The sequence below is a fragment of the Pezoporus occidentalis genome, unplaced genomic scaffold, assembly GCF_034315485.1.
Source record: "Pezoporus occidentalis ecotype Australia unplaced genomic scaffold, CSIRO_AGI_Poc_V1 ctg261, whole genome shotgun sequence".
NCBI lineage: Eukaryota > Metazoa > Chordata > Aves > Psittaciformes > Psittacidae > Pezoporus > Pezoporus occidentalis.
The window spans coordinates 185,174-207,649 of NW_026914513.1; the positions used below are offsets into that span (position 1 = coordinate 185,174).

The window sequence follows — 22,476 nt, forward strand, 5'->3', positions numbered from 1 at the left end:
GTCTTGCTCATTCAGAAGGTGCCAGCATCAGAATTAAAACGGGGTGACATGCGAGTGCTTTTGGTACCAGTTCTACCCACACCTACCATTTGTGATTATTTCTCGGAAATTCTAGTGCTTATTTATCAAAGAGGATCAGCAGGAACAACAACTCATACCTGAGGAGAGAAAAAAGGACAGGGCTGGGAGGAAGTGACTCTTCTGTGCATTCTGTATTACATTTCAGCATTGAAAGTTATATAGGGTGGCGATACATTTTTTAGCAGAAAACCTGACCAGTTGTGTTACTTGTTTTATCCTCTGTCTCACAAGGAAAATACAGTCTATTCCAACAGTTTATATATATATGAGTTACAAAAAGTTTTATGTAAAGATGATAGAAACATGTTTGAAACAGAACTATGAACATGATTCAATGCTTAACTGATTTCCTAAATGAATGAGAAAGGAAACAGGTTGCTGCAAGCTGCTTCTCTCACTTCCTTGTGAGAGAGGACATAGTCACTGTCCCAGAAAGACGGGGACTGTTGTGTGCACTGATCTTGGGCAGTCATGGGTAACTGGGTGGAGAATGAAGGACTGTCCATCTTCGTGGTTGTAAGTACAATTTTTATTGTGAGTTGTGTCTAGTAAAAAGTTCTACAGAAAGCTGCAGTAAACAGTTCTCACTGTGCCAGTGAACGATGCATCCGACTATGCTGAAACTAGGGCACCAGGTGCAGTGAAATGCTTGAAGGGAATAATTTTTAAGCAGCTCTGTCTGGTATCTCAGTTGCTGTAGACTTTATTGTCAGCTGACAACTGACTGCATGTTAACTTTCATTAGCCTTGTTAGAAATATTTACGTGTCTGGGATTTTTGGATGCAACAGTGACTTAAGAAAAACAAATAACATTACATCTTACTTAACTATGTGTGCTTCAACAGCGAAAGCAATTACAGCAACCACCCTTTCTTGCACTTTTATAAACAAAAGTGGGTGTAACTGAAAGTGCAGTGTCTTGATGGTATAAAATTTGTATTAGAGTTGGATTCCAAAATTTAGCAGAGATTCAGGAATCCTTCATTAAGACAACTGGTATTTGAATTGAGTTTGTATCCGGCTTTCATAGAGCAGCTGTGAAAGCATGTTAAATTAATTCTGAGTAAGATCTGAAAGTACTGAAAATCCCAATCACATTTAAAAGCGATGAAGAGGAAAGAAGGGCAGTCCTCCTTGGAGAAAACTTAGAAGTTAAGTATTTTTTTTCATGTCACATGTGATACAAGAGCTATAGAAATACAATTTTACAAGTGTATGTATATATATAAAAATATGTAAAAGTTCAAATAACGAATTTGTTTTTAGAGACTCAAAGCTGTAACAAGGTCAGTTTATAGGTAAAGAAACTAACAAAGTCCCTGAGAAAGTAATCGGCTAACAGGATATTTCCCTGGAAGCCTTACCGAAGTGTTCTGCATTGTCCTCTCCAGCTTTACTGTACACTGACTAGGTACAGGGTTGTCCAGTGCTTGATGGGAACAGGACAGCCATAGTTACTATTCATGTAACTCAATAAAACAAAAACACATCAGCCTTAATCCCAGCCTATGCTGCCTCTCCTGGGTTTAGCTAGAGAGCACAGATGGCTGTGAACTCTGCAACTCAACCCAAGCTGCCACAGGGTCTCACAGCTTTTTTCAGAGGATTCATGGTCCATATGGGTTAACACCAAGAAGGACTGTGAGAGACCATTAAGCATCATGCCAAAAATCTTGGTCTGCCAGGAATGCTGTCAGGCTACTGTACATGGCAGTGGCACACTCTCACTTTAAATACATATCCTAAGCATTTAATCCTGACATGAGGTTGGTTGGTTGTTTTGTTTTGCTTTGTTTTGTTTTGTTTTTCTTTTTAATAAGGATCTGGGGATTTCCTATATGCTGCCTTACCCTGAAGGGAATCCCTTCATTTCCCTGTATTTATTCCACAAGAGTAAGACATTTTCCAGATCTAAACTAATCCCAAGGTTTTTTACAGTGTCAGATGGGCCAAATAGCTACCAAAACATATGAGTTAGAAGGGATAAGGGACTGTAATGTCACAGTTTCTGGCATCATTAACTTACAACCAGAGACTTATTTTTCTCTCAGTTCTCAGACTTTCTCTTCTCTGATTTCATTTGCCATCTACTAAATCTGATTAGACTGAGAGTGCACGATGCAGGTTGGTTTCACTATGGCATGTGAAATCAGTCAACCAGAATCAGGATGGCATATGCCCAGATTCACTACGATCTGTTGAGACAGATGGGCTTGTAGCTGCCTTAGATGGCCTTGAGAAGGGCTAATAACTTTACTTTCCCTAAAGAAACCTGCACTGTAGGATGTGAAAGTGAGAGAATAGTGCAGTACAGCAATGAAGAAGCTCAGTTTTGGATAGTCTAAACATTGCCCAAGTGCCTGGGTTGAATATTTCCTGCTGGCTGATTTCAGACCTTCAGAGTGCCCTATTCAGTTAGGCCCTACATGTAGTTTGGGCCATCTATATTTAGAACTCAAGTTCCTTTTCTTTGGCACAGCTCCTAAGTCTTCCTCTTACATTAGCCTTACATAGGTTAATATGTCTGAGGACCTGCCATTTGGAAGAGGCCCTAAGCTTTAATGGTGTTTGGAGATTCAACTAGACTCACAGACTTAGCTAAACACCTATAATATAATGGTCCTTATATAACCATGTCTAAACCCCTCTGGCTAGGCTAAAGTTTAAGCTACCCATTGCTGTATTTTTGTTTATTGCCACTCCAGTACCTCTGAATGCACGTATCAGAGCCAATTTCCACCAGAAAAAAATTCTATTGCCCTTGCTGAATCCTATATACCCTGCAGGTACACTTCTCTGTGCAAACAGGAGCACAATAAGCTAATTGGCTATTAGCTGAACTATGTAAATTCAGACATACGATCCCTAACAAGAAACTGTAAAGCTTTTTGTTCATTTCTCTTTCAGCTTGTATGGCTGGGGTTAAATGTCTTCCTCTTTTGGTGGTACTATCTTGCATATGATATCCCACCAAAATTCTTCTACACCAGAGTGCTCCTTAGTGTAAGTATAAAACATATATTATCTTGGCATAGACAGAACACATAGCATTTTTCCGTAGCGTTATTTGATTGAAATAGGATAAAGTGGCTGGAGCAGCAGGTTCATGTAAGAGTTAAAAGTCACATTCAAGCAGACAAATGAATGCGGATGTCCAGTGCTTCTGAGCAGAAAGCTAGTATGAAAACAGAGAGATCCCATTCTAAAGATATTTTCAGGTAACTATTATGCTCCTGGTAATTAAAATCATTGTGAATTGTGGCTGTTTTATTAAACAAAATATGAATAAAATATTGCCACTGAACTGTTGTGCACTCATTTTCCCCTGCGATTATTTTTCACAGCATGAATAGTTTGCAGAGCTTTTAGTTCTGAAAAGCAGTCATCATTCACGTATTCATCAAGCATGTGTATAGTAGTAAAGTAGTGAAGTGATCCTGAACCCTGGGCCGTTCAATATAATCCAACTGGCTAATGCAATATTATGTGTCCTACTGCAAACTTGATTCCAAAGCTACTATAGGTCATAACCAATTGACAGAGAAAATTAATTTATTCACATATTTTAGAAGCCTGATCACAGACATGAAAATCAGTCTAAGGTTCAAATTGCAGAACATAGCACCGTGTAAAAGGTTTGCAAAGCCACAGTTTAATTCTGCAAAGCATGAAATCACATTTTGTATAGGGCTTAAGGTCTATGGATCAAACTCTGTCCTTTGCAATCATGGTGCCTTTGAAGTCTCAGAGACCTGTGCTTGAATAACTAGAGCTCAGTGTAACCCCAGTTCAGTAACTGAGATTTGAAACCTGAAAGTGTCCCAGTCAATGCAAGACCAAACATTATCTTTTCCTCTCCTTCATTGTGTTTGGATTGTTATCGTCACTTTCAACAGTCTTTGTTCAAAAGTCTGAAATCATTCAGGATAAGAAGAGCAACATTAAGGGAACATATTCCTAAAACATGAGGCAACATATTTCCCTCCACTTCCTTTACTGACAACAGAGAACATAAAACCGCTTCCCTCATAAACTGTCCTGCCTACTGTTACACCCCAGACAACTGAAACTGCAGCAGGGAGACTTTCTTTACAGCCCTGGGACAGAACACTCTACTAATAGCTTAGACTAGCACCTGTGATTAGCCATTGACTGTCAGACGGGACAGGGAGCTTTTTGTGCAACCATATTATTTCAAAATTGGAAACAGAAGGTGTCTGTCTGGAGGAATGTGTTGTACCTCCATACGTGTCTCTAACTTGGCTAGAGCGTGACTACTGTGGAATGTGAACGTTATTAATCAACTCTAGATCTCACACTCATGGAAAGTTGTATAACTTTTATATGACAGATATAACACATAAATGAATTCTGTCCCTATCTATGTCCTGGACAATGTCTTAGGTAATGCATTTAGTAACAGCATCTCTCCAATTACAGCATGCTTTGGCTCTGGCAAGGGCCCCTGCAGCCTGTCTGAATTTCAATTGCATGCTGATTCTGTTGCCAGTATGTCGAAACTTGCTGTCCTTCCTCAGAGGATCAAGTGCGGTAAGATGAAGAAACAATTTCAAAATCTATGAAAAATAATAACCCACGCAGCCTTGCAAAGAAACCAGGGAAATTCATCCAAGTTCCCCAAATATACTATACTTTGGGGATGTCCTCTTTTAAGAAGCAGATAAGCCTGGAGTTTTGCTATGAGCAAGACTGAGATCTATATGCCAGTGGGGTATCTAGAGCTCTGTTGAGAGGTTTAGCTTTGGATTAGCCTCCTTTGAGTCTTCCCTTTTCTCTTGCCTTCTGGACATCATGCTGCCCTGGATGCAAAGTGCCTTGGTAGTGCTTACATACATTTGCCTTATTTGTCACTCATGCAACACGCATTTATAAGGGAGATATTAGCCCATGTCTTCTGTCTTTGCATGTTCAGTTCTGAAAGTAAATGTAGTCTTTCACAGATTTTATTTCAGCTGGTTCATAAATTACGTTCTTTCTTGTCTGAGTTGCATTTCCGTCTCAGGATGAAACAGTTTGCAGGCCTTTTGAACAGTTCTAGGTCCCAGATGCAAATGTTATACACAGTACTGAGGAACCACCATTAAGGGAAGGACAGCTGATTCTAAGTGACAGCTGGAGAGACTTCCTATGGTAGTATTTCTGTGTGCAGCAGAAATAATGCACACAATGCGTGTCACGGTGCAACAAAAAAAAGCAATATTCTCCTTAAGCTCATGAACTGTCTCTCCAAATATGTAATGATTCCTCCTTTCTTTCTAGCCTCCATAATATACACATGGTCAACAAAACCAGTTTGCAGAGGCTGGTTTTAATTTGTAAATCTAGTATAAATTCTTTCATGCAAATAAGAAAGGCCTGCCGGGGCTGAAAAGCAGAGCAAAAGGGGAAGCAATAAAGTAGATGCAGTGTTCAAGAGTCCTTCATAGGGGAACAGAATGGCATACAAAGTAATAATAGCCAGAGACAGCCCATGCCATACCTCCATCCAGTACATATATCTGGACAATCATTCTGGCTGAATAAATGAGATGTGTCTGCCACATAATGCTCCTAAATTACATTTAGGAGTAAAGCCAGTGCCCTGGACTTTTCCAGGCATAACAACTCAAAACATAAAGTTGGAACTATGCAGACCAGGCTTTCAGTCTTCCCTTCCGATTCTGAAATGCTACAAAAGCAGACAGTCATACCCCCCATGTGTGTAGAAGGAAAACGAGTAGTAAAAAAAACAGTGGGGTTACAGCTAATCTTCCCTGCCCTGAGAAAGATCAGTTAGTATCTGCCAAAATCCAGAGCTGACTCCCCAGGATGCAGAATAATGAGCATAAATTTAGTAAAAGATATTGTTGATATTAGATGAATGCAACTTGAAGATATTGATGAGATTTTGATCATATTAGTCCTTCAGGAGGTCTGAAATAGATTCCAGTGGGGTTGAGCTGAAAGCAGGCTGGGCAGAGGTATTCTGAGGTCAAAGCAATGGAATAGCTCAAGGCACTTCTGAAGGCATTACTGGAAGATAAAAACTGGTTCCAAGGGTGCACTGTGGTAGTCACTCAGGCTACACCCAGTTTGCAAGTGAGAACCATGCAGGGAGCTACAGCTCCATTTTGGCTTCCTGCCTGCAGCCAGCAATGCTGCTGACAGTGGTAGACTATGAGGAAGCACTCTGAGGATGAACAAGAAGAGGAGGGAAGAACATAAAATAGGACTGTTAGAATGTTGGTGTTTAACTTCAGCTGCTTTCTGCAATAAAGCTATACCCCAGGAAGGAGGTAATTTTATACCTTAAGCAAAACACACAGAACCCAGCATGCCAATGGTAGTGCCAGGACTGAGGTGCGGGGGTACAACCGCTTATGCCAGTTCTGCTGTTGTCTCTAATTAACTACGTAATTGTACAAAAGTAAAATTCTACACAAGTAAAATCTGTGAGGATCTCTTAAGAAAAATCCTGATTTTAAAATGTCAAATAACTTACTGAAAGGATAGTGACCTTTCCAACAGCAATGTCATTGGGGTTATGGAGAGGGGAGAACTGTTCAAATCCGCTGCTCAATAGGAATGTGCTGTAAACTCTTACCCTTTACATCCTGCTACCTAGCAATTATACACTACAAAATTATTTATTATTAATTGAAAGAACAGCTGTGTTGTCTTTGCATGCCTTTTATTGCTGTATTCATCACTGCTGTTAATGATCTTCACTTCTGAATCTAGCTGTATCATTTTGCCTTTGCTTTGCCTTCTGCTTCTTGAACAGAAAGATCAAGTGGTTTTTGCAAGGCAGTCAAGCAGAGTTGACATTTCCTCACTGCGCTACAGTTTGTTCTATAATCTTTTTAATTGTGTCCCAAGATACGTGATACAGAGAAGGCCAAACTTCTCCTGGCTGTTGTTATAGTCTACTGAAGTCATTGCAGTAGGCCCAGAGTGTTAAAGGTTGCCCTTTAATCAATGTCCCAGTTGGAAAATAAAACAAGGAGAGAACTGTTTCCTGCTCATCTATTCATCTGTAAAGTTAATACTCATGGGATCTTTAGAAATGGACTGGTATGGAAGAGTAAGACTACTGCTGGTATATCTCCACTAAGAACAAATCAGAACTGAAATTGTTTGTGTGTTTCATCATCCCATCTGCTGTCTTACTCTTGGATGGCTGGGATGATTAGCTCTATCCTGTCAGCTGGGAATGTACGTTTTACCTTACCCTGCCATCTATAATGTTGATGTCACCTGGGAGAATATTTTGTTCTCTCTAAATTTGTTGTGTGAAATATCTACATGGTTCTTGTGAGGAAATGTCTGTGTAGTGTGCATAGTGTTTTCTTCCCTTTGCCAGTCAGGAAAAGCAATATGAAGATACAACACAGGATAATCATGCTTCCTACTGTGTGAAGACAGAAAGTGCTAGTTTTACAGGAACTTAAATTTAGAGGAAAACTCCCACTGACTGCAGCACAATTCAGATGGGGCCTGTTAGGAACCTGTCATTATTCTTAATGAAAATATAATTCTGATTTTCTTAAGAACCAAATTCTTCAGTTTGTATCAGCAGAGATTTTTATTTCCTGTTTCTCGTTGGGTTACTCCAGAAACAAATTGTAAGTCAATGCCCAACAAGTACACCCCAAATTTTGGGAAAGGAATCGTTTCATATTAACTGACCATAAGTGCCTAGCACATGAGGGGTGGGAGCTCCCTGAGACAGTTATATCCAGACTTTACAGTCCATTTCTACAGGGTGAACCACAGCAAGATCCTGATGCTAGGTGGCAACCTGAGACTCTACCAAAGCAGTCACCCTGCCATGGCAGACTGTCATCCCTCTTTCTATTTATAACATGTGATTCAACAGAGATAAGATACATACTTTTGTCATACTGGATGTTTTTTTCTCATTATCAAATATTTCGTTTCAATGGGTCATGTTAAAACATTATCTATTATTCCTGTATTCTGGAGTAGGGAGGAGGAAAATATTTTTGTCTGTATTTAAAAATCTGAAATTTTTATTAGTAATGCCACCAGTTATCGTGCTCAGCACCTCTTGTTTTGTCCCTTCATTTAAATAAGTATGCATAGACATCAGAAATAGTCTTCAAATACTTTTTTCTTCAAACCAAAAGTGCTGCTCTACCCGTGTCAGAAGACAGCTGGACAGGAACCTCACCTTTCACAAAATGGTGGCATGGATGATCGCCCTTCATACTGGTTGGTACTCAGATGTTTCTTTGTTTATTGCTTTCTTGTGCATTTTACACAGAATCCATATGGGATTTAAGTTCTTAAAGATAAGGACAGAGACCTTATTTCATTAACCTAAAAGAGTCAGCATGGGCCAAGGCTTAAATCAGTTTCCAAAAATTAGACCTCATAGCAGCTTGTATCTGAAGGGGGGCTATAGGGATGCTGGGGAGGGACTCTTCATTAGGGACTGTAGTGACAGGACAAGGGGTAATGGGTTAAAACTTAAACAGGGGAAGTTTAGACTGGATATAAGGAAAAGTTCTTTACTGTGAGGGTGATGAGGCACTGGAATGGGTTGCCCAGGGAGGTTGTGAATGCTCCATCCCTAGCAGTGTTCAAGGCCAGGTTGGACAGAGCCTTGGGTGACATAATTTAGTGTGAGGTGTCCCTGCCCATGGCAGGGGGGTTGGAACTAGATGATCTTAAGGTCCTTTCCAACCCTAACTGTGCTATGACTCTATGATTCTGTGATACTATTCTGCAACTGGCAGAAAGCAAAAGAGAAGAAATAATACTTTCCTTCTGAACCCCCAGCACCATTTATGACACTGGTTAACAAAGGGCGTTTAACAATGCCTTGAAAAATAGATACCCTGGCTTTAATTCTTGTTTAGATTTATTTGTTAGTTGGCAAGTGTGATACAAATAAAAGGAATGAAATTGTACGAAAGAAAAGGACATAAAAAGCTTGGGCAGGCCATTAGGGTTTTCATATTTTATCTCTCATTTCCAAAACTAAGGGTTTTCTATGTTTTCTTTCATCAAATTTGTCTCTTTTCAATGCAAGTACCTTACAAATCCTATACCCTAGAACAGTCTTAATATCAATAGATTACCTGAGCTGAGCAGGCTCCCTTTCTGAGCTGTGGGCTCACCACCACTTCAAGGAAAAGGAGCAGGGTGGTGCAGTTAACATAAGGCCACAGAGGGGGTCTGTAGCAGAGACAGATTGTTTGGGGCTGTTAGATCTGAGCTCAGCAGACCCTGTTTTGAAGGTTAGTAAGTATCTGGTGATACTAAAGGGGAAACATTTCAAAAGGCTTTGTATGGCTTACCCCTGCAGTAACGTGGAGTAGAAGAAGTGTGAAACACCTCAGCTGTGCTAGGTTTATGGACACATCAGCTCAGCAAGAACACTTAGTTATTATAGTTAGTTATTAGTTAGTATTTATAAGCAATGCAGCAGAAAAAAGCAGCCCTAGCAAATGTGACACACCAAAGAGATCCAGATTAACTTCCTGGCTCTTACACAGAAATCCTGGATGATCCTGACAAATAATTTAAGCCATCCCATGCTTCAGTTTCCTGTGTATTAGGGTACTACTACTTGAACTGTTGGAAGCCTTTGTTGAACACAGACATACTGGAAACTTCCTTTTACTTCTTTCCTTCCCCCACCCAAAACCATGTAAGCTTCAGATAGTAAAGCTTCAATAATAAAACACATCAGGAATGTAAGAACTTGTGACAAAGATGGTGAGAGTGGCACAGGCCTTAAGCTGTTATTGACAGATGTTACAGTTTCAGATGTTACCCAAAACCACTGAGTATTTGTGCTTCACGCTGATTTTTTTCTTTCCTGTTACTCCCAGCAATTCACACCATCGCACACTTATTCAATGTAGAGTGGAGTGTGCAAGCACGTGTTGAGGAGAAACAAACCCTGGCAGCTGCACTTTCTAGCCTTGGTGATGGCCCAAATGAAAGCTATATCAACTTTTATAGAAAAACTATTGGGGTAAGTGACTTCAGGCTGTGAAGAGTCATTATTACATTTGTTTAGATAATCATATAAGATTATTTGAGCAGAGAGACTGTTTCTGGTGTGCGCAACGTGGGTTTGGGCCATATTGTAGCAAAACTTTGTACATTTCATTTTTCTTATCTGTCAGTAATATTGTTGTTGAATTTTGGTAGTCCTTCAAACTTTTTCACCTGGGGACTTCGAAGTGTTTTTAAAGCATTATGTAAAAACGAATGGCCTGTAAAGCAGTCTTCTGACTAAAGCAGACATGGCACACAGAAATATACACAGAAATCAAGGCAAAAGTTTTGAACTTGGGCTGCTTCTGGTTTAAAAACAAAACAAATTAAAACAACAAGATAAGGAACTTCCCCATTCCTCAGAAGCACTGAGCATCCAATCACTGTGTCAGCATTGCTGTGGTATGGAATACCTCTTTGGTCACAGGTGTCCTGTCTCTGCTTCCTCCTGGCTCCCCCTCCTCCCTGGCAGAGCATGAGGCTCACAAAGTCCTTGGCCAAACCAAAACATCCACCGAGCTGAAACACTGCACTACACCAGCTACCAAGAAGGGGAAAAATGACTGCTACTGCTGAACCCAGGACACTCAGAAGCACTGAGATGCCACTGGAAAGGACAGCTTCCATTCAGCTGTCTAAAGCTGGAGGTAGGACTCCAGCTCTTAACAACAGACCTGTGCAAATGCGTTCACCTTTCCCAAGCCTGTATTGTTGAGCAGTGGCATATTAAGAGACAATATTCGGCCTGTGAATCAGTGGAAGACCCTTTCTCTCTACTTCGACTTTAGTAAAGGTAAACCTACAGTACAACAAAAATGCAGTAGGATTTTGGCATTGTTAGCTTGCAAATTCTCAAAGGATGATGACTTAAAGACTTACAACAATGTAAAGGATTTGGCGAGTGAGACCGACTGATAATTCAGCTGGCTCTGCTTGGATGCAACTGCTTCCTTACACTACTGTGTGCAATTATTTCACAGAATCCTGTGGGGGGTCTATATGTGGCTTTCACATACTTGGCTGGTCTCACTGGAGTCATAATCACGCTGGCTCTCATACTAATCATCACGTCATCCACCAAAACCATCCGAAGATCATATTTTGAAGTATTTTGGTACACCCACCATCTCTTTGTCATCTTCTTCATTGGTCTTGTTATCCATGGTGCTGGGTGAGTATTCACACATCACAAATTACATAATAACTACTGTATCTGAATGTAAAGCCCCCTGCACACATAAATACGGGGACTTGAGTCACTAAGCAGCAGTTATTTTTGATTGTAATGATGGTCCAATACAGGCTTTGAGAGCCAAGAGGCTCTCACTGATATATGCAACAAGCTATAGAGATGCATTAGGCATTATAAGACTTTGGCATAAGCTCATTGATACTCAACTTCTTATGAGATTTTAATTGCTAAGCTCTTTTCCAAGGTGCCTGTTTCTAATTATTAATTTATCTTTCTTTGCTAAAAGGAATTGCATCACACACATGCATTACGGGGACCTCTACAATAGAGAGTCTTGGATTTTGTTTGATAAATGAAAACTGTAATAACACAGATTTATCTTTCAGACTTGGATGAACTTTTAATATCAGCAGCGTTTTAGAATAGATTTTTAGCTGTTGCAGCTTGAATATAGGCAACTATAAGTTTCTGTAACTTTCAAATGCTGAACATCTTTTTCTACTTCTAGCCTTTCCATTTCCATGCCTTCTTCTGAAATAGCTGAAAAGTCCAATGAAACAATTTTAGCTCTATCAAACACAGTTTGAGCACTTAGAAAAATTAATTTTAGTTCCACTTTATAAAACAGAACTGTGCATAAAAAAGAGGCTAAAGTATCCAAGCCACATTTCATAGTTCATAATTACACTATATTGACCATTTAAAAGAAATTTTAGGTTCACTAGAAAGTGTGCTTTAAAAATGCCCAGCAAAAATGACTTTCAAAACCACTTCCTCTCAGTCCAGTAGTGCCAGAAAAGACAGAAATGAAAGTGCAACGGGAAGAGCAAAAATAGAAGGCAGATGAGAATTGCCACCAGCATATTTGTCCATTCCAACTTCCAAAACAAGAAGGACTGAGCAAAACCTGTTGAAAGAAAGGAATAGGTTTCATGTTTCCTGCAGCAAACATTGTATATTTTATATATATAGCAAATATTGACGAAATGTCCAAACTTGCCAGTAGTTACTACACAATGCTATCAGACCTTTCTAGAGGTCAGTGAGGAGCATTTATTTCATAAAAGTTGATTTTCTGTTTACTTGGATATTCAGTATCTTTTCACCATTTTAATTGCACTGTATTGAAAAGACAAGCATTTGGCCAGAAATGAGGTTGTCAGAGAAGTTCAGTGATCCTTTGGAAGGAGACAAACGCAGGAATATTATTATCTGTGTGATCTGTAGAGGGAAGGCTGTTTTCTAGCTGTGAACTCAGTGGCCTCGCTTATTTGGCCTTAAAGTCAAGAATGACATTCTGAGTTTAGAGAAAGTGCTAGTTCACTAAAAATTATTGGGCAGGCCTTTTACGCTCAAGGAAGGCATCTTAGGTGTGCAAAGATGAATGCTATGGAGTAAGTATGATCTAACAGTCTCAAAATAGCATGTTAGAGAGAGAGGTATATAGATGTCAGTTGGAGACAGAAGGCTGTGTGTCATACCCATGTGTGTATGCATACATATATGTATATACAGAAAGCTGAATCAAAGATAATAGAATTGAAGGGGCAATTCTTGTCTGTTATAAGCTGTTACAGCATTTTGTAGCACTGATTGGTTTTGTGCATGAACTATGTGTTAAAGGCAAGTGTCCCAAACTTCCTGTCACAGTGAATGTAAAGAGGGGAGAAGAGATGCAGACCACACTGCCTTGGAAGCTAAAGTAAAACTTTAAGCTGAAAAAGAAGTAATTTTAAGGCTATACCAGTGAAAGCTTAATTACAGTACTGGAACACCATCTACACTGAGTAATAATGGAAAACAAGACTTGTTTCTGTTGTACAGGGTACTGACATTGTCAGAACTTGAATGGAGCATAGGGTGAGGCAAAAACCCTCAGGCTCATTCTCCATTAAGCAATGGAGAGAGCAGTGGCAGGAAATGGACTCCTTCTCTTCCCTTAATTCATACCAGATAGCAGCTCAGCTGAACCCGTTGTCATTAGTGGGGAAGTTAGCTGCAACTCGTGATGCTCCTGGGGCAGTGTCGTGCCTTCCCTTTATTTTTCAGGCAGGATGTTAATCAATCCTTTAATGAGGAAGAAGTTCATTGGTAATGTTTATGAGCAGTGCAATCTTTTAACTTTCAAGATTGGGCACACGCTTTTCAATAATCCCTTGAGAAATCTGTCACTTAGAGCTACGCATACATATGACTTGGATACCATGTTTTTTTGAAACATCAGAAACAGTCTAGTTCACAGAAACTAGAGTTAGAAAAGCAGAAAGAGAAGTTACAGGTCATGGGAAGAAGATACCAACAGCATTATATTGGTTGTTTCTAAGGAAAATCAGCAGATGTCAATCTGAATTTCTCTACTATGAACCTCATCCTACTAATTGCCATCACTCTGGGGACTCTCACATGCTCCTGAGGTTGGCAGAACTCCAGACAGGGGCAGGAAATAGTGAACAAGATCAGAATATATTTTTCCCCCTCAAAATGAAAACTTTCAACACTAGCTCTGCCACTAGAAATACAGCTGGTCTGGAGCGCTCAGTCTTCTCTATCATAAACCAAACAGTAACAGAAAACCCTAAGTAAGTAAGAATATAGAGGCCAGATCGTCAGATGACACAAGCTGGTATAGCTGGCATAGCTGCTTTACATCAGAAACATCTGTGTTCATCATTCACACCAACTGAACTGCTATCTTCAGAGGGAGAGGAAGGGTGTCGTGGTTTACGCCAGCCATAACTCAGAACCACGCAGCTGCTCTCACTCCCCTCTCCCCTTCCTCCCTCCGGCTCCCGAAGGGATGGGGAGGAGAATCGAAAGAATATAACTCCCATGGGTTGAGATAAGAACAGTCCAGTAACTGGGGTATAACACAAAACCACTGCTGCTACCACCAATAATAATAACGATAAGGGAAATAACAAGGGGAGAGAATACAACCACTCACCACCTGCCGACCTATAGCCAGCCCGACCGAGCAGTGATCTAGCCCTTCTGGGTAACTGCCCCCAGCTTATATACTGGGCATGACACGCTGTGGTATGGAATACCTCTTTGGCTACTTTGGGTCAGGTGTCCTGTCTCTGCTTCCTCCTGGCTTCCCCTCCTCCCTGGCAGAGCATGAGACTCAGAAAGTCCTTGGTCAGACCAAACATTACTGAGCAGCAACTAAAAACATCAGTGTTGTCAGCATTGTTCCCAGGCTGAAAGTCAAAAACACAGCACTGCAACAGCTACTAAAAAAGGAGGAAAATGACTGCTACTGCTGAACCCAAGACAAAAGGTCAAAGGAAAGGGCTCTCCAAATTTCTAAGAGAACAAACAGAAATAATTTCTGTACTGGTCACAAGGAAATTGTTTACTTTGCCCATTCCAAGTTTTGTTTTTATTGAAGAAAAAAGTAGGATAACTCTGAAAAGAATGAAGTTTTCCTACTGTGACCACATCCTGGAAAGGGTTATGGATATATCTCTCAGTTCCTCACCTAATGTTGTAGTCAGTATTTTCCCCCACAAACTTTCCTCCCCATTTTTATCACTTTAATAGTAATTTTGTGGGTTGATTAGAGCAGTAAAGCTGTATCAAAGCTGTAGCACTGCAGAAGTCCACAGCTCCACTTAAATTGGGTAGAAAAGTAAATTGAGTAAATAAGTAGAACAGTAAGGGACAGATGCCTTCATTTTCATTTAATTGCCTTAATGATTTTTATCTTTTTCCCAGGCGTATTGTACGGGGGCAGACAGCTGAGAGTCTGGCTGAACATAATCCAGAGCTTTGCTACAAGAACTTCACTGACTGGGGGAAGAAGGGGTCTTGCCCAATCCCCCAGTTTTCAGGGAATCCTCCTATGGTAAGAGCAGTTGTCTTGACTGTAAACCCAATCTAAAATGTTTAAAGTTTTCTCTTTTTGTTAAATAAGCACCTGCTGTAGAAAAGCAGCTCTGTAACCCCATGTGCTCTTCAGTTGCAGAAAGTGCTCTTTCATTACATAAAGCCATAGATTTCAACACAATGGATTATATGCAGAAATAGACTACTGACAGACAAACCACTTCCAGTGTGCCATAAAATGAGCAAAATTAACAGGCGAAGCAAAAAAGCAAATTGTATCTGAGAAGTGTTTACCCAAAATGTCTTTTGTGGTTTGTGGGGATTTCTAGAAAGTGCTATAATCCAGATAATAAATAGTATCACATTATTATGGACTAATGATCATTAACAGAAAAGTAATGCCTCTGGAAATCTGACACTGAAACTTCAGCTTTCATTGACTAACCAGGCTGGTTGCTCTTTCATATTTCAGACTGATCTGTTAACAGAAACCACATCTTTTTCTGCAGCAGTACAGCCCTGAGTCAATAATACATTCAGAGCTTAACTTCACGTTTCACTTAAGTTACCTTAATTTTCAGACAGAGGCAAAATCACTCAGGAAAATACCTTGCTCTAACTGTAGTAGCAACTGAAAAGCCAGTTGTGACTCTCAACAGAGAAATAAATTACCTCTCTGACCAGAAGTACTTTTGAAGGTGTCATATCCCTTAAGTGTTCCCTACTCTGGTTAATAAAGAACCTAGATTACTTGAATTTCACATCTGCTCATAGCATTTCCATGACTCAGTTTAATCTAAGTTGCCATCCTCCTCATCTGACTTTATTCTGCTTACAGACATGGAAGTGGGTAGTAGGTCCCATGTTTTTGTACCTGTGTGAGAGACTGGTGCGGTTTTGGAGGTCACAGCAGAAGGTTGTTATCACAAAGGTATGTGTTGACATTACATTGAACAATGGGCAAAACATTACAAACTTTTCCAAATGGTACAGCAAAGTCAGCAGTTTCTACTCAGCAGTGTTAGCAGGGAAAGGAGCGTTCTGGCTGCTATCGTGATGCTAACCTCTAACATCTAAATGTAGCCTGCCACTGAAAGTTTCCAGTGGTACTATCTACCCAATTCCCTCTCTTATAGCCCTGTGTTTATGCCCCTGTATATCCATTACCACTGTGCTATGTGCCACTGTGTAAGGTTCATTTGGAATTAGCTGTGCAAATATAGATCTGGTGATGTGTTAAAAGATGTGCCAGTCTGATCTGTCCCTTTTGGAGTGACTGCAAGCATAGTCTGAAAAAATACTTCATCCAAAAATTCAGCATGCTCTGTAGTCTTTCATCTGGCTGTTAGGTGCTGTTCCTCACTCCCAGTTCTGTTGGGAACAAAGTTTCACCTGCTATCCTTGATCTCATAGCAGAGGACAAAGTTAGTGGTGGAGGATCCAGTGAGTAGTGACAACAGCCTTTTCTTTTTCCCTGCTTTGCCCTTTTTCCTCTTAACTGTAGGTGGTCATTCACCCCTTCAAGACGATTGAGCTCCAGATGATGAAGAAGGGCTTCAAGATGGAGGTCGGGCAGTACATTTTTGTCAAATGTCCAGCAGTGTCTAAACTGGAATGGCATCCATTCACATTAACCTCTGCTCCAGAAGAAGATTACTTCAGCATTCACGTCCGTATTGTAGGAGACTGGACAGAGGGCTTGTTCAATGCCTGTGGGTGTGATAAGCAAGAATTCCAGGAGGCATGGAAATTACCCAAGTATGTACAAAGAGTCTCCATGGTAAACTCAACCAAAACCTATGACAGTTTAAATTTTGCTCAGCCAGTTTAGTGGTACCCATGATACAATCCTTAACTACTTCCATCACATACATGGGCCTTAAATGTCTCTTTGCAGTTTCTTCCTATCAACCCCACCTCTTCTTTTGCTAACATTTGGGTTGAAGTATTCAGACCAAATGTGCATCGTAGCAAACAAAACAATTTGTTATTTTAAATGCTGTTAACAAATATTCAGTACTAATGTACTACATGTACTTTCAATTTCAGGATAGCTGTGGATGGCCCCTTTGGAACAGCGAGTGAGGACGTATTCAGTTATGAAACTGTTATGCTTGTTGGAGCTGGAATAGGGGTCACCCCTTTTGCATCTGTACTCAAGTCAGTTTGGTACAAATACTGCCATGATGCGACCAACTTAAAACTCAAGAAGGTATATGTCCTCTTTCCCAGAACCCATGTAAATCGTTCAGGGGCCATCAGCCCAAAACAAAACAGGCCCAGCAATGGTGATCTGGCTCCAGACATGTCTGAGTCCTACAAGAGGAACCCAATTACCTCACAAGACTAGAAGGCAGGGAAGCAGGGGGGTCAAAAGCAAAAACAATGAAAGAAGAAATAGCCTATGAGCAAAATTACACAAGCAAATCCTGACTGTACCCCTTGGGATTTCCACTTGCAGTGGAGATACTATTCAACCTGTGTGGGAAACAGAATGTCCAAGGCATTAATACTGCCTGTGCAAATATTGCATTACTTCCCTAATCACAGAAAGAGCAACTTTACGTTAGTAGAAGAGCACTGCTACTATCCTCCGCTTCCCTCCTGCCCCTGGAAACTCCCTGTGTCAAAGTGTGGGGTCACACTTTGCAGTTATGGTCATATTCAGAGAACAGAACTGGTTTTGTTACCTACTTTGATTTACCTTGCCTGTCAGCAGACAGGGTGATAGAGTCTACCTCTAAATCATTTATTTATGTCCTAACAAACTGTTTTACAAGGATGTAAGTGGGGAAACATTATGAACTAAAAACGTAACCTGCTGGTGGAAAAGAAATAAGATATTTCCTTGTTCTTGCAGTCACTTAATCTGCTTCACAACCCTCCCAATGTCAAACCTCCTGAATAGCTTTGATTCCAGCCTTCATCTCCATCGACTGAAGTGGTCAGAGCAACTTGGTACAAGATCTCTACCATCCTCATTCTGTCAGTGACATAAAACCAGAAACCATAAATGCCTGTGTCCCCTGACAGCTCACTCTTGTCTCTTCCAGATTTATTTTTACTGGCTTTGCAGGGACACTCATGCCTTTGAATGGTTTGCTGACCTCTTGCAATCTCTGGAGGCTCAAATGCAGGAGAGGAATAACGCAGACTTTCTCAGCTATAACATCTACCTGACAGGCTGGGATGAATCTCAGGTAACTACATGGTGGAAAGTATTGCTTCCTATGCGCTGAGGTTGATGTTAGCAAGTCTGTTATGTTTTGATAAATGTTCAAATGGTTTATGTCCTTGGCCTCCATCTGGTCATAGAGGTTTTAAATGCAGACAGGTATTGTCCACCAGAAGTTACATGGGATCAGCTGCTAATGTGCTAATCCTTTCTCATTTACTTTGGCTGTGCACTCTGGGAAGCAGTCTTTCCTCACGGCAGCAACCTCAGCTGACCCTATCTCTTTAGACAGCTAATACTGCTTAAAACAGTTAATGGTATTTGGGACAGGAGAAGCTAATGGCACAAAGTTTGAGTGATGACAGCATATTCGTTTCAGGATTTTCCTGAGATGTCTATGTCATCCCATGCATGTATGTTGCTGGGTCACTGGGGGGTACAAAGTAACAGCTCTTCCATGAGCCACTTGAAAATGTGTGATTGAGTCAGGAAAGGTGCTCAGTCTGTTACTTTTAGTAATGTTTTATTTTACCTACATCTCACCATTGCAAAATTCACCATGTGCCTAAAGTGATGTAGCTCAGCTTGGCACACATGGAGGGGCAGGAGCAAGGTAGGAAGTTAATCACACATGCAGTGGGAAAAAATAGGAAGGAGAAAAGTCCCACTATTTTTGCTTGGGGAGAAAGTTACCTGTAACTTTTTCTCATGTAAAAGTGATGCAGAATTCCTCAAGTCCTGAAATTATGCTCTTAACCACATTTTCTCTTCCTGGCTTAGCTTAGCTTAGCTAAGTAAAGGTGCAAGTTACACAGGCAGAGCGGACAAAACCTCCTCATATGGATCAATCCTTTCAGAGATCAAGCTGGCAGAACTTCATTAAGGTCAAGGGGTCTGTATAATTGTACTTGAAGGGAAAGTTTTGTTTTAAATTACAGCTTTATCTTACAGTTCTTAGACTAAACCAGTTCACTGCAAAAGAAATATCATTAATTGCTGCACTCAATGCTTCATAGCTTTAACTCTTGAGATCACCTGGTCTGGGGAAAAGGAGGAGGTAGACACTGATAGTCAGGATTTTACCAATGTTAGCTTTCCTTTCTAAACACCATGTTCTTGTTTTGGAAATAATTCAGTGTGTATTATTATTTTTTTTAACAGGACACAATGCTGCCATATCTAACTCTGTCTTTACACTGCCCTTTGTGTTTCATTTCCCACAGGCCACTCACTTCGTAATGCATCATGAAGAAGAGAAAGATGTGATTACAGGCCTTAAACAGAAAACCTTGTATGGAAGACCTAACTGGGAAAATGAGTTCAAAACTATTGCGGGGCAGCATCCTGGGTAAATTTGTATAAATTCAGAGTGTTTATGGACTTCCTCTAAATGCCATAATAGCACAATCTTATTCCTTTGGCTGACAAAGTTTGAGGAGCACTTTTTTTCTAACTATCTCTAGGTATTTTATACAATCTAAAGTCTAGACCAAATCATTTTACCTACAGGTTTTAAAAAATCATCCCTTTTTGGTGAGGTGCTTCATGGAGTGTTCAATTAGTAGTGAAGTTTAAGAAAAAACATACCCCATCATTCCAGCTGAAGTAGATAGGAATATCACGTGATGTCTAAATACCTCCAAAAATACTTCCTACCTCAAGAAACAAAACCTGAATATGGATGACCTTTAGCTGAGCACCCAAATTTATTACTGAAAAAAAAAAAACAAACCTCAGAACAGTTCCTTTCAAGAATTTGTGCTGTAAGCCATTGAAGCTTTGTTTCCTTGATTCCACTGACATCAACTAACCTGTCTTTACTGAGTTGTGCTGAGCTGAAATTTAGGCTACCATTTGTTTTAGAAGCAGCAGTAAGTGCCTTTCAAGTTTTAAGGGGTTATAAGTTTTAAGGAACAGATATCCAGTTCAACTTTAGTTCCTATAACTGAGAAAAGAACCTTGCACCTACAGAATGTAAGACTGATTCACATGAAGAACATCCAGCTGCCCCATACCTAGTTCTTGACCATATTTTCATTTTCTTAACAGCTCCAGAATAGGTGTTTTCCTGTGTGGACCTGAGGGCCTAGCTGACACACTCAACAAACAGAGTATCAGCAACTCAGAAGCTGACCCAAGAGGAGTACACTTCATTTTTAACAAGGAAAATTTCTAGCTCCCAAGCGTATGGGAGGCATTCAGTACAGCAGCTAAAGACTGGATATCTTTTTCTATTTGGAGTCTGGGAAGGACAGCCCAGCTTCTAATGTCAGCTACACTAATGCAGATCTGTTTGCTTCTTGGAAAATACTTTGGTGCTGTGGTAGAGTAAAAGAGTTAAGTTTTATCTTAGGCAAGTTTGCACTACCTTCTGCATGCTTGCAACTTAGTATAAATCTATTTCCTTTGTTTGTATGAGGGGATTTCCACTCAATTAACTGCCTTTATCCTCATATTATTCATAATGACTGCTGAAGCGTCTAGAAAGCCATATGCATTTGGGACCCAATTCAAACCGATAAAGCTTAATGCTATTAATCAATAAAACATTCTAGCCTAATGCTTGCTATTAGGAGACAGCTTATCCTGGGTGCAGCCAGGCCCTGGAATGAGGGGTGTTCAGGAACAGTGACTGGGAAAGATTATTCCTTACAAGAGGAAATTTCCTTTGCACACCAGCATCTTTCAGGCTTCCAAATGCATGCCTATATGTCTGTCTGAGAGAGAACACAGGCAGCTGAAAAGCAGCCATTCCTCTTTAGGAAAGTGGAGCACCAGAAAGAAACCACCTGGATTTCTGAGTGCCACCCCCACCCCAGCTGCTTGGGGATTGACGAGGCTGGATTCAAACCAAGTCCCACACCTGGCATCTGAGCCATTGCTCGGCTCCTTTGAACACTCTCAGTTTCACATCTTCAAATTCATGGTGCAATGATCCAAAGAAGAAGGGCTTTGTGTTTTAAATACTGCAATTTCTGGTCTTTGAGGCTGAAAAATCTTGTTGCTAAATGATTTAATGGGTATTTTCTGAAGCATTCTATTGTTTAGCTGTTCCTCTTTGATGGTGAAACAGGTTTGAGAAAGCAATGATCACATGGGCAGTAGCTGGAATAGCTATGAATAAAGTTTCTGATGTGTACAAGACACCCATACACAGCACAGTACTCCTGTATGTACATTACAGGTAGCAGGTTCTTAAAGAAAAAGGAACTGAAACTTTTAATGCCAGCAGCAAAGGAGAAAAAAAAAATGAAGGGGAGGGGGAGGAGGAGGAGGCACTAAAACCCGCATCATAGAAATAAGTGAAAAAAACAAATGCAAAAAGCCTTGATAAAAGACACACTTTAGTACAGCCTGTCTCCTGTTCAGCTTAACGACTTTTAAACTCCACAGGAAAGACCAGCAATAGCTCCTACACAGCATAAGACCTTGCTTGCCATATTTAAATATTATCCAAGCACTCCATGCTACTTCAGAAGTATAGCTTACCAGTTTCTATTTAACAAGATCAGTTTCTAGTGAATGCTGGCAAAGATTACTGGGGAATTTTTCAGTTCTTTCCCTCAGAAGGGTCATATTTAAATCCACAGATTTCTGTTTGAAGCACACCTATTAAATCAGAATAGGGGCTGAACTAGATGATGCCAGAGGACCTTTCCATCCCTAACAATTCTGTGATTCTGTGATAAACAGAATTAAAGAAACTTCCGTGGAATAAAAGTATTGCTACTGAAACATAATAAGGGTCTCATCCTGTGCAGAGAGCATTGAAATATCTGCCTTTGATTTTAATGGAAACGTGTTCAGGCTTTTATACTGCTAAAAGTGGGCAAAGGAGAATTGCAAGGGGTCTAATGGGGACAGTATATTTATCATGTGAAGAGTCTTGAAGGAGTGTATTTTAATTCACCCTAAATATTGCCGTGTTTATTCTTAAAACTCCAGGGATCTATCTTGACTCAGCCAATTGTAATGACATTCCCTGACATGCTGCACACTGGTACCAGGGGTTGTTTGTCACTTTGAAGTCAAAGTCAAAAAGGAATTCTATGCTTGTTAATAAATGTCTCCCCAAAATGTGTAAAACAATAAGCAGGTGAGAGCTTCTCAGTTTATTTCAAAGGTTTCTTATATTAAATCCTGCTAATATAACAACCCATGCAT

At 40.3% G+C, this 22,476-nt stretch overlaps 1 protein-coding gene across 2 annotated transcripts; it reads left to right on the plus strand.

The window, feature by feature from the left end:
- Window positions 1–467: 467 nt before the first annotated feature.
- Window positions 468–22,472, plus strand: LOC134166438 (cytochrome b-245 heavy chain). 2 transcript variants are annotated; one of them, XM_062624085.1, is made up of 13 exons: window positions 468–597; window positions 2,990–3,085; window positions 4,523–4,633; window positions 8,233–8,317; window positions 9,946–10,091; window positions 11,098–11,288; window positions 15,027–15,156; window positions 15,976–16,068; window positions 16,642–16,895; window positions 17,187–17,349; window positions 18,191–18,337; window positions 19,536–19,660; window positions 20,362–22,472. In XM_062624085.1, exons 1-13 carry the CDS (start codon window positions 553–555, stop codon window positions 20,486–20,488), a joined length of 1,713 nt encoding a protein of 570 aa, XP_062480069.1. In that variant the 5' UTR covers window positions 468–552; the 3' UTR covers window positions 20,489–22,472. The 2 variants fall into 2 exon arrangements, with proteins under 2 accessions (XP_062480069.1, XP_062480070.1); XM_062624086.1 differs by lacking the exons at window positions 4,523–4,633; window positions 8,233–8,317; window positions 9,946–10,091.
- Window positions 22,473–22,476: the final 4 nt, after the last annotated feature.